General features: G+C 40.5%; 1 protein-coding gene across 1 annotated transcript in view; it reads right to left on the reverse strand.

Annotated features, from left to right (window-relative positions):
- The window catches only part of clybl (citrate lyase beta like), a 64522-nt gene that overhangs the window by 21598 nt on the left and 26208 nt on the right, over window positions 1–16716 (reverse strand). Inside the window, exon 2 of the mRNA XM_005733794.1 lies at window positions 5549–5762. Within this exon, the coding sequence (XP_005733851.1) occupies window positions 5549–5762 (214 nt within the window). The remainder of the gene's footprint in view (window positions 1–5548; window positions 5763–16716) is intronic.

The raw sequence follows: 16716 nt of genomic DNA on the forward strand, positions 1-16716 counted from the left end.
AGGTTCATTCCTCGCACTCAGTCCACTGAAGTTGTAGCACAAATGAGTTTCAAAACACAACCAGAGGGGCCGAAAAAAAGCTGTTAATAGCAAGTGTACAACTTCTGAAACTGAAAAAAAACAGACACACAAAAGTATTGCTGCTAAAAACAATTAATTAAAAAAAAAAAAAATCAACAAATACATCAACATTTCATCGCAAAGGATGCTAATCACAGGACTGTCATCCCTCCCTTGTACACCCTGACCACTTGGTTACTCTACCCATGGTTCTCTCAACAAACAGACCAATTGATTCCTGACAAATGACACTTAAAACACGCACGCACTCTAAACAGTAAGGTTTGGACTGGATGGTATTTCTCGTATGGCCAGGACAGGGCCTACTTTCTGGCGGAGTGCATTACATCTCAGTTGTGAGTTTTGGCAGACAGACTGGGAGTTTCTCTGGAGTCTCTGGGGTCTTCTGAGGTGTAGAGCACATGCACAAGCACACGTACAAGGATGTAAATACGTGTGCAGTCCCATCCTGTATAATACACACTAAATAGAAATGTTTAGCATTCATAATTCTACCGGTTACCATTATTCCCCAGGAGCACTTTCTGTCAAGAGTTTATTCATTTGAATCCACTTAAACAGGGAGCGGGCCTTTGAGTGTCCTCTGAAACAACACAGTGAGCAGTGAACTGAGGTCACGTATCAGTTGACAGTTGGCTGCATAATTTATGTTAAGTTGCAATTCTCTGGTGTCAGACACAGTTCATGCATAGACCATAGCTCATGCATTGACTGACAATGAGATAAAGTTAATATACAACTATAACGATGACATCCACTCCACAATGTGTCATTCAACTGAAAGTACCAAGACCAGTGGATATTAGTGTTACTGTAAAAACAGAATTACAGAGAAAAGACAAAGAGAGAGAAATGTCTGGCTTAACACTATGCATTACGAATTAGATGCTGTCATGTACACTTAACCATCACTTCCTAAGTCACTAAGTAGAGCACAAAGTAAAGTCAATGTAAAGTGCTGTAAATATAATTTGATTACTCATTTTGAAAATATGAAATATGGTCAATTTGGTCAAAAAAATCATATTTTCTTAGACTACAGGGGGCGCATGACATTATTATCCAACTATAGACAACTGCCCTCTAACAAACAAGACTTTTGTTTATTTGTTTATTTTTGTCGTAAAAGTGTCACATTCAATATTCTGTTCATGTGTTAATGCTTTAGTTTGCCTTGCATTTTATTCTATGGAGGCCTGAAGACTTTGTGCATCCAATGTAAGAGTATTATATATAAATGAGATTTAATAATGCAAAACCAAAGGTACAGTGTATGGCTGTAATCACAACCTTCTGTTTATTTAATCTTACAGTCTACTACTGACCGATTTCTGTTCATATTAGCACTTTAAACACTACTTTGGCCTCTGATTACTCCATTTATTCACCGACTTTCTATTTAGTTGTATATACTACCTACACTTTAAAGTGAATTACCTCCTTTCAAGCCCTAACAACTGTTCCTAGTTCAGTAACATACTGAAATGAATGCAGGACACTGATGTACAGTGGGATACCAACTGTAACAATCTGTGTATGTGTTTATCTGTGTGTACTTGTGTGCGAATGTCCGTATGTGACTACACGTACACACTCATGCATGTGTGCATGTTTGTATTCTGCTGGTCTTGTGTGCATTTACAGGCGCGTGCGGGTGTGTGAGAGGTGCTCCCCGTTGTGCCGGCCGCGCCACTATGCCATCTGGAGAGGAAATCGAGTGTGAAGTACAGTATAGTTTGGGACCAAGCTCCGTGGCAGCGGCTCAGCAGTTAGTTCATTAGTTCCAAACTTCCAGGGATTAGGAGAGAATCTCTGCGGCAGGGAGGCAGGGGGGAGTCATGGAGGATGGAGGGACCCATGTGGGGAAAAGAGAGGCAGAAAGAGAAACACCAGGAGGAATATTGGACCAAAGGGCACCAAGAGACGGAGACAGAACATGGGGGGAGAGAGACATAAACAATCTTAACCCTGCGGACCCTAGAGAGGGGAGACAAGCGAGAGAGGGGGACGGTAAAGAACAAGACGGCGAGGGAGTGAGGAGGAGAGAGGACAGGTGTAGCCGTCAGTTCCGCTCTGGGGTTTCAACCTGCCCTCCCTTTTCCTCCACCCCACTGATCATACAGATATGATGATATGTGTAAGAGTGTTAGAGCAGTCAGCCTTGTCTTCCCTCCCCTCTCACCTCCTCCTTCTTTCCCCTCTGGGTCCGTGGCGACAGTTAGCAAGCTCTGGGTGGCTCCTACCCTTTACTCCCTTTCTTTTCTCCCTACCTCTTAAGCTGCCAGCATTACTGCCAAGATGGAGTGCAGACATTTTTAGAGTCAAAGTGGCAGGCAATTAAAGCCAGCATTCCTGGATTTCAATTTAAAAGGGGAGGGGGGGCCAGAGTGACCTTCACCACGTACCTTTTTGTCATGAACATCCTTTCCTGTTTTAAGGTGAAGGTGAAAGATAATGAAAAGAATACATTAATGAACACATAATAGGAGTGTGGTGGTGGGCAGTAGCCCCATTTAAGGCCTACTCATGCATACTCAGTAACTGCACTCAACATTTCGCCATCTCGCCATTGTTATATTCACCAAAACAGTGGTTCAGAATGGCATTTAGCAAGCTGGGTCATTGCTTTGCTCCCATTAGATATGCATTATGAGACTTTAGGACATTGTTGAAGCCTGGCATGCCTTGCCAAACCCACAGTGCAGACTGTGCAGTTGTCATGGTGAAGATAATCGTTTCTAGGCTATACGGTGTTGAAATTGTCAGCAGACACACACCCACATTGTAATAGCTAACTCTCATCCATTTATAGATCAGTTGGTCCCAACGCACAGCTCAAATTGTGTTAATAAAAGACAGGGTAAGGGTAATATTTTTGACAAGCAATTACGGGGTATGCTTCCAACGCTTCCTGCAAATTACCATTCACTAGGTACACACAACTGTGTCAGTGCATTATTCAATCGAGCTTGGTATTTACTTGGGCAGTAAGATGCATGCGTGTCCAGCAGCAGCATCTGCATCTGATTTGCATAAAGTTACATTTACTCTGCAGATGCTTTTGGCACAGCGACTTCCAACAAACACATCCAAACCTAAAACTAAGCAGGAGCCAAAACGCATCAAAAATTGGCAAAAATTTTAATGTAGGTACTTGACTAAACTTACTGTGAGCCACGAGCCGCAAGAGAAAGCACATAAAAACAGGAAGACGTGGAAGAAAAAAGTAACAGGCAACGTTTTTTTGGCACTAAACGAAAAGTTCCTTTGAAGATATTTAATAATATTTTTAGTGGTGTGTTGAGTTTTCATGTCAATGAACTGTAAATAGTCTCTCAACCAACCTGTGTGCGCACATTACACAGGGTCCGCACAACGTCCGTCAAAAGAGCAGCATCAGTTCTCTTTCACTGACTCCAGGTGTGTTTATGTACAGAGCTGTCAGGTAATTCGTCTGTGTTTTAGCAGCACTGAGAGCCTAATAAACAATTATTGGATTTATGCGTGCATAACTGAATAAAATAATCATAAAAGCATAAAAGTATGCTTTGGGTGTAGATATAACCATAAAGCATCAAATATGAGCCATTACACAGCCTCTGTAGGCAGCAGGCATCAATTAGAAGTGCATCATTAGAAGTGCATCACCTCTGAAGCATGTAACACCTTTTGACAAGATTTTTCACCTCCTTTAACTAGTTGTTTAATTTCTCAAAAACAATAAATGTAAAAAATTTGTATCAGCACCTGTTTCCTCACGTGTTTTGCTTCTCTCCACAAGAACCGCTGAAAATAATGCCAGACTTAAGACACAATATTTTGTCAGTCTGGCTTTGATGGTTTAAAGGGGTCCAAAAAAAAAAATCGCGATAAATAACCCCCCAGGCTATGTAATGAAAATAATTTGAAAAAGATTTTTTTTAAACACACAGTGAAAAGTAAAACAATTATTTCAGTCAACTCATTTCCACATAGAAATTTATAAATCCAAAACAAATGTTTGTGGTATTCCCAGAAACCCACAAACACACACACACACACACACACACACACACATTCACACAAAGAACTGTTCATCGAAAAGGAAAAAATATCATCTTAAGGGAAGGTAGAACTACACAACATCCCCCATGGATTTCCAATTGCCACAGTGGAGAAAGACGCCAAGAGTGTGGAAAGTGAAGAAAGGGTGCCAGTAGGGAAGGTGCATTTTGTTATTGAGTATATTACTAATTTTTATATTACACAGCACGACCTAGCAAACACATAATAGGCTACAAGACTTTTTGCACACTGTGCCGAAAGCCAACATGTCAAAAAGTGTCAAAAGCTCAAATCTGTTCTGACGCTATGTTCTGCTTTGCAGTGTAGTGCAGACAGGAGAAAGTAATGGGATTATTAGGTAGGAAACTACTGGTGGACAATACTATTTTCCAGAATTTAATGTATTGGTATTTTTATGTGAATTACTCAGAGAAGTAGTAGTGGAAGGTAGAGTGGTATGCCTGCTGAGGGACATTACTCTGCAGTTTGAATAAATGGGTATATCCTGTAGCTATGTACATTTTCACTTTATTTGTAAAAGCACATACTGGGGCTATAGGCACAACCCAGCAGTAGCTAACACAGAGGAGACCTTTTGAAAATGAGAAAAACAAAATTCTGAATTTGCAATTGTTGCCTACAAATTCAGCCCCCCAAAATGTTCATGTTTCAGGTGAAATGAATATGTTGGTGTAAAGAATATGCTGGAGCAAAACACTTCTGCTTAAACACAAGGAAGATGGGGACATGGACCTGCTGACAGTGCAACAGTCCAGCATCTGAAGCCTGAATGGCTCCTTCAGTGCTGCATTCCTCTCCACATTCCCCTTTATCACACAATAAAGACAGAAGCTCTTACATCCCACCAACACCATCGCAGGGTCACAGTTTTAGCTGTCAGTCACACAGGCCATCATCTTATTGTCTTTGTCTACTACAGGAACAGCCTCCAGCCATATCAATCATCTTTATTATCATGACTTAAAAACCTTTGTTAGTTAACTTTTTGCCCGGGCCCCTTCTTTATCCCACTCTCCAATCACAATTTCATGGGCAGTCCAGCAGGGCCAATGAGGAGGTAGTGTGGGCAGGAGGAGAATGCTTTTAACCTGCTGCATCTGGTGCTTTCCCACTGCTATCCCAGTGGGACATGGTCACCTTGTTTTAAATGACTCTAATGCGGTTGAGGGGGGGAGCGCTGTCTTTATACTATCATAATGGGGTGAAATGTGCTTGTTATAAACATCTCACTTAGGTAGTTTTCCTTTGAGTGATTAAGACCAAGCACCTGTCTGATAGAGAGATATGGGAATTAAAATATATCCAAGATCACACAGCTATGGGAGTGTTTGTGGCTTCCCCGCTATCCTATTAATACCAAGCTGAATTTCATTTACAAGCATGCATCTTAGTACTTATGTACCTTTTTGCTGAGGGCTACTCCATCTTCACAGTCCAGCACAGCACAGTCGACATCCAGTGAGGCTAGTTTCTTCAATTTTCGCTCATCGTTGCCAGGGCAGTAGAGAACTGCCCTGCGGGGTATGTAGTGCAGAGAGGAGCCTGCAGAGTGATAGTGATGACGCCATGCTTCAGCATACAACTGCCAGACTGCGGCCCGGAGCCACCCGCCCTTTCTGTCAACAACAACATACACATACTTAAGGACATGATGATGTAAGGACATAAACATACATGCTTTGGTGCACAGAGTACATACATAGAAATGGCAGGCAGGTGTACTATGAATGCACTAATTCATGTCTCTGGTGCATATATTACTCATGAGCACACACAGTATCAATAAGTAGCTAAGGGCCATGAATAATTAAAGGCTGTTGCTGCATTCATAATATATGTACAGTGTTTATAACACTCATGGAGATCCAGTGAGGAGGACTCACTCAGACTTGAGTGAAAGTCTGGATGCATTTCATTTTGGGAGTTCTGTTTGCCCTTCAGCTTTTCATTGAAGTGAATGAGAGACGCTGACCTGTGCTTTGGCAGTCTTTGTGAGAACAAACTCACCCAAACACCGAGCCACTCATATGCTAATTATTGCCACGCTGCTGAATATCTAGGCACGGCAGAAAGTGAATGAGTATCAGAGTCACTGTTGTTTAGTGCTGAGTCACAGAAAAACTTGTCTTAAAAGTGCGGATCTTTATTCCTACCATGAGCTCTGAAGGTAAAAATCAATTTTACATAATAATGTGTTCTTTTAGTCACATAATTCCCAAATGACTAAGTATACATAAAGATAATGCAATTTAAAATTTAATTGCAAGTATGCCATGTTACGAAGTCACAAATTGCATTGTCAGTGGTAATAGTAAGTAAATTATAGATATTATAGTCAGCTAACATTTGGTATCGAGCCAAAAAAATATTTAAAAAGAAACAGAGAAGGAAATTCCCTGATACCTGCTGATCCTTTGCTCAAAGAAGGTAGGGTCACTTCAGGTCTGGAACATTTTAACAACAATCGTGTTGTAATGACAGCAGAGAGTTCAAAACCCAGCTGAGCTCCAGAAAGACTGACGGTATATGGTCGAAACTGTGGAACCTGATCTGTGCGAATAGATATTTATTAAACCTTATGAGAAGCTTGGGGGGGAAACTTCATGAAGCACAGATCCATGAGGATTTGAGCACTTCCTGAGTATTGCTCATTTTGCATTAATGAAAACAATTGTTGTTTCATGTTTTCTTACAGCAGAGTTCTCTCAGGGCACCGGATGTCCATTCTATATAAATAAATATTTATGTCTCTCATTAATATGGTTTGCCCTCTTGTGGAGATAATGTGATATTCAAATAAATCGATTCTGTGTGAATGAAAACCCAAAGGTAATTGTGTGCACACAGGCTCAAAGCCTGGGAGTCACTGTCAGTTCATTTCTCTGTTGAGAAAGAAGTTGTTTACACTGTTTTTAATTGTAGTTGCCAATGCTGTATTTATATCTGTACCCATCACGAAAGCCTATGTCACTAAAAATTCCTCTTATAGCTCTTATGAGACACTGACAGCAGGAGCTCCAAAAACAGAGTTCTAAAAACTACAATAGGACCTAGGATCTGCTGCGCAGACACAGAAATAATAGGGTACTACATTCATCAGCTCCTGCAACTATGGAAAGGTTCCTGAAAACACCTTTTAACATTGCTGTACTCTTTCTGGGTATCAGAAGTCTGAGGGTCCTATTGGTAGATTGGTGTCTTTCTTTGCCTGAGGAGGGCAAAAGAAAGAAAGAAAGCAAGTGAGGGGATATCCCTTCTGTAAAGAGGGGCTGAGTTATTCTCTTTTCATGTTTCTCGCTCTCTAAAGGAGCTAAAGTGACTTCAATAGCCACTTAATCCTGTCAACTACGCTTCCACATGCCCTCCAGTCCCAATAAGGCCTAATCTACACTGAGATGTTGCAGTTGTAGCAGGCAGTTAAAACCAATTTAAAATGCTTCCAGCATTTTAGTGCTTCCAGGCATTGAGTGTGTTTACAAAAGGCTTGGGGACAAAGTTTGAAGGGAGAACTAAGGCCAACCCCATGCAAATTGTAGACCCGTTAAAATGGGTACAGCTCACAATATGTTTAGGAACTTAAATCTAAAGGACCAAAAACTGGTGAGAAAGAGATGAAAAACAGCAGCACTGAAACTAGAAAGAAAGACAGCGGGTCCAAGAATCCAGGCGAGTCTCAAAATGAAATGAGTCTATTCTATTCTGTGCACACTGCACCAGGGGAACTGTTACAACGCTATACTAAGTACCAATCGATAAATCACTTTTTCATCGGCATCATGATGTGAACATGAGCAATATACACGCTGAAAAAGACTGTGTGAAATGCCATGAATGTGAAAAGTTCTTATATTTATATGTGGCATGTACTGACACTCAGCATGCAGAAATAGCACCTTGCACAATAAAATCAAATTTGAGGTCATTTTGCATTGCAACACTTGAGTGGCTGACTTTGTAATGCCAAAATGTGGCTCTGGAGACACATAACAAAGTGGGAACTGCCACAAAGCTGATTCTCACAGGATACACAGTGCATAACTAATTTATTAGACCACCACCCAGAGTAAGGTTTATGACACAGCCGCCCTAAATTAACAATATTGGTAACTAACAAATGTTTGTGTTTGTTTTTATAATGTGTGTAACCCTTTAATCAAAATATTTTAAATGCTAAGGTATAATTACAGTAGATATCCAATCAATTTACTGAAAAAAGACAAAAAAAAAGACAAAAAATGATAAATTCTTATTTTTTGATTAAGTGGCCAAACTACAGTTCATTTCCTGATCAGAAAAAATACTTTGGCTGGATGTCATGCTTGATTAATTTCTGACTTCTCACTGTAACAGCTCAAATTTGGATACAAAACTGTGAATTTAGTTTATTTGACCAATAAATAACTGTATTTTTTTTAAATCTGTAAACAGGTTTTTGACAGATTTATAAATTATTTGTGTTTTCTTGTTATCCATGACAAATTTGTTAAGCACTGCATTTTACCAACACGTTAATGACACAGTCTCGGTCGTTGTGTCCTTGGGCAAGACATTTCACCCGTTGCCTACTGGTGGCGCCAGTGTCCGGCAGCCTCGCCTCTGTCAGTGCGCCCCAGGGTGGCTGTGGCTACAATGTAGCTTACCATCACCAGTGTGTGAATGTGTGCCTGAATGGGTGGATGACTGGATAGGTAAAGCGCTTTGGGGTCCTTAAAAGGACTAGAAAAGCGCTATATAAATACAGGCCAGGCCATTTACAGTCATGATAATTACAGTCTAGAAACTTTAAATTCATTTAGTTTTAATCAAACTGAAAGTCAAGATCAAAGTTAGGTGCAGTCTGACATAGAGAAAAATACTCTTTCTGAATTCGCTACTGTACTTTTTCATTACAGTGGATACCTTAGGCCACATATGTACCCGGTCTGCAATTCCTCCAGTGCTGAAGTGGGCAGCATACACCTACAGGTGTTGTAGTTTATATGATTAAGAATAAGAAGGACGCCCAGGTGCAAAGGAAAATCTACATGTGGAAGACAGTGACTAGTGCAGCTACATCCATAGCTCTGCCCTGACTCATTGATTAGACAGGGTATTTACGCTTCTGTTAAATTTTAATGTGCTCATAATGTGCTCATAACTCTCCGTATGATTTGATATGATATATGATACATATGGAGTTTAAAAACAATATTTTCATAATGGGTGTAGTCTGAATGTTCACAAACGTTGCACTTATAGTGATCCCATTATAAGATGTTCTTGATAAAATTGACCAAAAAGCTCCCAGGAGTGGTCGATGCTAGCTGCTAGTATCGACCACTCCTGGGAGCTTTTTGGTCAGTAACTGGCAGGACTGACTTCCAGCCAGGTGAAAAACATTCTCCATCTTTACCCTAAATTCAAAATGTACCAGAATGATGGGAAGAAGAAAACGCATACAGAAGATCTGTAAAAGCTCATCATTGAAGAATACAACATCATCTGTAAAACATAGTGGAGCCAGTGCAATGGCATGAGCGTCAATAGCTTCCAGTGGCATCAGGTCACCAGTGTTTATAGATGATGTAGGAGAAGACAGAAGCAGCAGGTAGATTCTGTAACATATAAAGATTAACTTTCTGCTCAGTTACAACCAAAAAGTTAATTTTTCACATTGTAACTGGTCATTGACGGAAAATGGTGAACTTAATTTAATTTGCTGTTTTGGCATTGGGATTAAAGATGGTGAGTGTGGTTGTTTGCATTAAACATGCATTTAACTTGCATTAAAGTTTTCATGAAAACCTAAAGGAACTGCTTATATAGTCAAGCAACCACAACAGCGAATGAAGGAGAGCTCCGACAAATGGGAATCTGAACATCCTAACCAAATACACACATAACTTCTAGATTTCTGTTTACATCATACAACATCTGTTTGATATTTCCACATTATTAGATCAATGCATGATATATTTGCATTCTACATATTTAAAGAGTCCCTAGAGTGCTGTTTCCCCCTGTACTCCTTTTTTACTTACTGGTTTTTTACATGAGGGGTTATGACAACTCAGGGCTATGTGACCATATAGCAGCTGTAAAGTGGTTGAGGCTTGCCTCATTGACTGTGTTTACTGGTCTTAGATCAGAGGTAGCGATATGTTAGTGGGTTATATGGTGCTGGGTGCGAATGTTTCTTATTAGAGAGGCAGCAACAGACACAGGCCTGGCGGCACTAAAAGAGGTGGGGGTGGTGGGTAGAATGCAGTAAAAAGGGTGGTAAGCTCAGTGTCAGACTGTACATGGGTACAAACCCCGACTATGGTATACTATGTTTGGACCAGCCATCTAACAGTAACTTGTCAATTAGTATTTTACATGCAGATTTGTGTCTTTCGTCAACACCAGACAGTGTCTTGGACAAAGCTGTTCACAAGTACAGAACAACCAACTGATCTTCAACTCAAACAGACTAGCCTCTGATGATGTGACACTCACTGTCAGAATCTTTGTAGACTCCAACTACAATAAATCCACCTTGAACCACAAATCCTTGAACTGCACATCTTATCTACCCCACTCTGACTACTGTACACGTTCACCATATTCATGTCCTTATCTCTGAAATCCCCTGTTATTTAATCCAGGCAGGTGCATCAATGTGTCTCTCAATCTCTCAAGGTAACAGGCATGTCACTAAGAAATGTCAAACTTTGTAACGATTTCACACTTCCGCCAACTTGTTTAGACCGTTGAGGAGTTTGTGTTCTGTTTCAGATTCTGCTTCTGGCATTTGGGGGTCCTGTGAACACATGACAGTTCACCACAGCTTTGGGTGGTATTGCATGTTTAAGTGACAAAGCCTGCTGCTGTGGGAATGATCACAGTTACTCAGAGGAGAGAGAAGCAGTCAAGATATGGATACAAACATCTGCTGAGGTTGGGAAAGTGTAGACCCTACTGTCAAAGATGGCAATCTCAAGCTATACTACTAGTAGTAGTTACTAATAGTTTCACTGAGCAGGAAAGGCCTTGTTTGTTATAGACGAGCTTATTGCTACATAATTTATATTTTAAATTTTTAAAAAAATTATCTTTCAATTCTATAAAACATTTTCCCCCCAAAAAGTTGGAAAGAATTGTGTAAAATATGAATACAATAAACCACAAACATTGTAAGAACAGCTTTCCACAAATATCCTCCCTGCTTGTTCTTTAGAATGGACAAAAGTCCACCGATGAGCAAACATTTGTAAGTCTGACAGACAAGAAATGAAGTGTTTCTGGGAGAAATGTTGTTTCTTGGATAATATAGGCTTATTTTGAATAAACCAAAATGTGGAATTGCTTTTTGAAAGGTGGGCTAAAGACGAGATGGACTTTTATCAGTGTATCTGTAGTGGTATGGGGATGCACTATTGCAATGAAACTTGTACATGTATGAAAAAAATATACACAAATACACACGTTTTCGAGTCATTGAGATCAAAAATCTCAACGCTTAGACACCTTATGTTAGTCTTTATGGTATTTACAATGAATACATTTGTTTTTAACAATACTAAAAATCCAGTATTTTAATTTCATTTAATCTAATTTTTCTTTAACCTTTTTGTATCTGAGTGTGTGTGTTTGTGGGGGTTGGTCAAACTTGGGACACAACAGTGTTCTTTAACTTTATCATTACAATTTTTTACTTTATGTTCTTGCTGGTTTAACTGCATACTACTGTAGACCATGATTAATAATCAATTTGTCATAAGATATGTGTGTGACATAACAGTTTCAAAGCACTGTTTATTGTACTCTGGCATTCAATATTGTATTCCGGATACTCTGTAGTAATTGCTTCATTATCATGACATGATGATCACAGTTTCTTGTAACTCTACTGCCCTCCACATGGCAGCATAATAGCCTAATTCAGGTGGTCATATTCATCCAACTGCATGAATTACAGGAGATAACAAGAGGCCCACTCCAAAACAGACGCCAGTGACAGCCTCCCTCTCAATATGTAGATTTCTACAATTATCTCCAGCATGGTGGTGCAGGCAGAAGCTGTGTCTAAAATGCACAAAATTAAAGATCTGTGTTTCTACCCCACAATAATCAGCTACTTTTTAATATGCAAACTACATTCCGAGGTCTGTGGCGTTTAAGATTCAAGATTAAATTTGGTGAAACTAAAGATGAATAAAGAGTAGGGAGGAAATCAATGTTACTGAAGCATCAACAAGCCCTCTGTCTGCAGAAAGCTGTCTGCGGGTGGGAAATAAAATGGTCAAAAAGTCATCAATATTTACCTACCTTCATGTCCACCTGCCTGTCTGACACTTTTTGTTTTTTCAGAATGAAAGAGCTGAAGCATTCCCCGCACATGGTCCTCCTCTCAGCATGATGCTGTATGTGCATGGTTTTTTGTTTTCTGTTTTTCACACTGCCTCAGGACTGAGGACACAACTGGATGGCAGAGAAATGTTGAAAAATTAACCAGAGACACCCAAGACAGGGAGAGGAAAGAATCAAACACTTTTCTACTACTTTTGTGCCCCCTGCTTTCTTTGCTTGCCCTCTAGCAAGTTGGAGCTCAGGATGAGCAATCCGTTCCCCTCCAGTATAGATCAGCTGGGGGTTTCAGAATTTACTGGGGGCTAGTCTCTCTTTTACCAAGAGAAGCAGGAGAGACAATGGCTTACTGGCCACGCTAGCATTTTGTTGCTGACGTCTGTATTGACTGTACTTTGCAAGGGATAGGATTTGTTTTATTCATTTTGCTCTGAATAATCCACATCCCCTCAATGTGCTGTTCCACTGCCATCATAAAGATTATTTAATTTTACATCTAAAAAAAAAAACCTTCTTTAACCCAAGTCTTCACTCATTCAACTAAAGAAACCTTCATGTGTTTGCAGCAGAGATTGAAAATGTCAGATTATAACATCGCTCATGCTACATCTTTCTTGCTTTTCTTTTAAAAGCTATTTCCAGTAACAATGTCCCTCACCTTACACATCCTCCCGTTCACATCTTCTCCCCTTTCCAATCTCATTAGTTTGGGTTTTATGCCTTAATCTACACAATGAGGACAAAGTCATGGCAGTTATCTTCAGCAGCCAATGTCTGCCTACCTGTAATCCTTCTCAAAGTCCCCGGCTTTCTTCCAGCTCACAAATTGGCCCACAATGCTTTTATGCAAGGCCTCCATCGTAATGCTCACAGACGACAGCAGCCTTTTTTCTTCTTCTTTTTTATCCTTCCACATAAAACTGGTTGAATAGATACATCTTAATCTAGATCTCAGGACAGCAAAAAGCCACGATGCAAAGGACACAGGTCTTATATTTTGCAGTCGCTTGCAATGTTACGTGATGATTGGCAGATATCACTCCAGCTTCCCCGCATTGTCTTTGTCTGTCAAAGACTCAAATCTCAAGACAGTATTCAACAATGTCATGCTGTATGCACACTATGAGTTTGATTAATTAGTTATACAGAATGTAAAAGAAAACACAACATTAAACACATGCAGAATAATCCACTTGAAATGAGTGTTAAGACAAAAAACTAAATCAATGAATTTATTATTAAAAGTTAATTGAGAGGGGGACTTAAAGGTCAAACAAGTCGGTCTATTGGAGGAGGGCATAAGGGGGTTAGCTTTTAACTTAGCATTTTTATTGACTCTGACAAAACAAAATGAGCGGGCTCTGTAGGATTGTGCACTCTGCATTGGCCATTCAGGCCTTCAGAGCCCCATTGTAGTACTTTGAAGAGAATGAAAGGAAACCCCACTGGTGGAAATGCAGTGGAACAGCCCCACAACAGGCCACAACTGTTCCCTTATGCATGAAAGGCAGTGACATAAAAGACAAGATGGACTTCTGAGGTAGGGCCAAAAACAAAAGCAACAAAAGTGCTGATCACGAGGGGATGACACGACTCGTCTCAGCAGAAGGAGCAGGGAGAAAAGGGGCAGGGGACAATAGCACTCCCAGCCAAATGACATGTTGAAGAATTGAAAAATCCACACAAGAAGTGTCTTCTCAATTCACTAAACCCACAAGAGCTGGGTGAGTTGGCTGGACTTTGGTCAGACTGAGTGTGTGTGTGTGTGTTTGTGTGTGTGTGTGTGTGTGTGTGTGTGTGTGTGTGTGTGTTGAGGAGGGGGGGTGAAACAGCCCACGGCTTTTCTCTAACTTTCTTTCCCAAATCTTTTCCTGTTTTGGCAAACAACTTGGCAAGGGCAGAGACAGACTGGGGTGACGGCTTTAGTCTGTACACACCAAACCGAAACCAAACCTAATCAAAGCATGGTGGATTCCTCTCCCACAGCTTCCGTTTTGATCTGTTGGCTGTCTGTGTGTCTGATCTGTTTCTGTTTGTGTCCTAAACACAATTATGCTACTGCCCAACCTCCATGGAAACAGTCAGACGGACACAAATGTTTGCTTGCGCTCAAAAGGATCCTTGTTTTTAGAGCAACAGTGTAATGGCTGATATTTGGCCCAGCATTTCATAAGTCATACTAAATAATGCTTCGTTAATAACAAAGCTAGATGACGCTTTTGAGCCTGAATACATCTAAGCTGAAAAAAAGCTGTGTTTTTCCCAGTACATGAAATACCTTTCTTCCATCAATATGATGAAACACAAAAAAGCCATGTGTGCATGTATTTGTGTGTGACAATGGGTTGGCTCAATTTAAAATAAAAACCATGATTAGTGCAAAATGAATGCAATTTTCATAATCTGCTCAAGTTTGCATAAATTATTAAATAGCTTTCAAATGTATAAACATTGACATTTCATCATTTGAATAAGAAATCTTCTGTATTAAGTCACATTTATTCTTTTAAATCAACGGTTGGCACTACTTGTTAAGCCAAACTCTAAACACTGTACTCCACAAATGAAGGCCCTCCTCCACGATAGCCTGAGGCCTATCCCACAATTCTTCACACATACCCATGGGCCCTTTCACTGGCCATCACCCTGTCTGATTAATGGATCGATGTGGTAATTGATTAGTGAAGAGGAGGTGGGAATAGTAACATAGGTCAAACGTCAATAATGTCCCCCTGACAAAAGATGGAAGACGTAAAATTTACCAGTGATAGCCTGCAGCCAGACCTCTACCCATCAAAAGCCCTAGCAGGGCTAACATAAAGGTCCCCAGCACATTCTCCGGTGAGCCCTGCCCTCCCTCCTCAAAGCTCCTTTTCTCTTGGTAATGCTGTCTGTTAAAGTGGCAGGAACCATTCTGGGAGCTGCTTGTCAGCTCACCTTCATAAAACAAGCCGTAAAGCAGCAAATAACAGGCTTATATGGCTTCATTATACTGGCTATGCAGGATCACAGCCCTAGGCTGAGGGGTGAGGGGTTTGTGCTGGTAGCGGAGAGGCGGGGACAATGTTGGCAGGACAGCATAGTTCTCGTGGAGATTTGTTGTCGCATCGGCTGTCACCATGTCCATGTTTGCTTGGGATAGGGGAACACTTGACCCCTTTCAACCCTGTATTACCCAAAATCCCAAGCTAGACAAACAAAGAGGTATGACTCAATTTGGAAATGTTGTGACAGCTCCATCTAACAGGACTTCTTTAATGTATCTTTTTTCACTCTAATACTAAAGTAGAAATATTCCATTTTAAGCATCTAACAAATGTTATGCAAAATAATCACCAACCATGGTTGTGTACCTGAACAGTTAAAGAATGAAGATAAGGAGAGGGCCAGATGGAGCATGCATCTGCGACAGTAAACCTTTGGCCACACAGGGCTGGATATGAGAGACATTCTCATTTATTTAATGCAAATATCTAGAGGCTGTTTCACAACTTGACAGCGAGGGCTAAAATGCAATCGGTATCTCGTGCCGTGTCCCCAAAATATTTCTTCTTTTCTTCAGAATCAGCCATCAGAGGTCCATCTCAGTAGAAGCAACAGTAGATAGGTGTGCTTCCCAGTATAACGGTTTGCTTCAAAAGGAAATTTAGTTCCTTCCAAGAAAATCATTCCATGTAGATATATGATAGATATGTGTATATATTAAGGTTCAAAGCAAAGGCAAAACTATAGATGCTCTGCTGATATTAGTAATTCAAATATGCATATGCAAAGGCTTGAAGTACATCTGGTGGACAAGCTTACACGACACTCACCAAAGTGACTGCCTCATTATGTCATCTTCCCAGTCACAGTCATATCGAGATCAATTACTTAACGTTTTAGTGATCAGCACTAAGAGTGAGCGGCATTACTTGTGATCACTCCATAGTTAATTGTCACCTCGATCAACATTAACACTTTCTAACATGCGAACCAGAAGGGGGAAAAGGGGGAGCTGACAGCACACTCTATTCTGAGGCTGACACTTGTTCTCTGAGGGGCGTTTTTTTAGTGTCAGGATTACAGTGCTCGGAAGAAAAGAGGCGGAGGAGAGGTGGGGAGCCTTCTCCGCAACTCATGTCACTAGGTTTGTGTCACAGTAGCACAGGAAGAAAAGAGAGATATGAGGCAAGGTAGCACTGATTGGCATTTACTTTTTCGCTGCCTCTCAACCAATGGGAAACCAAGGAAGCTAGCATG

This window comes from Pundamilia nyererei, unplaced genomic scaffold, assembly GCF_000239375.1.
Source record: "Pundamilia nyererei isolate P.nyererei 1_Seehausen unplaced genomic scaffold, PunNye1.0 scaffold00055, whole genome shotgun sequence".
NCBI classification, from domain to species: Eukaryota; Metazoa; Chordata; class Actinopteri; order Cichliformes; family Cichlidae; genus Pundamilia; species Pundamilia nyererei.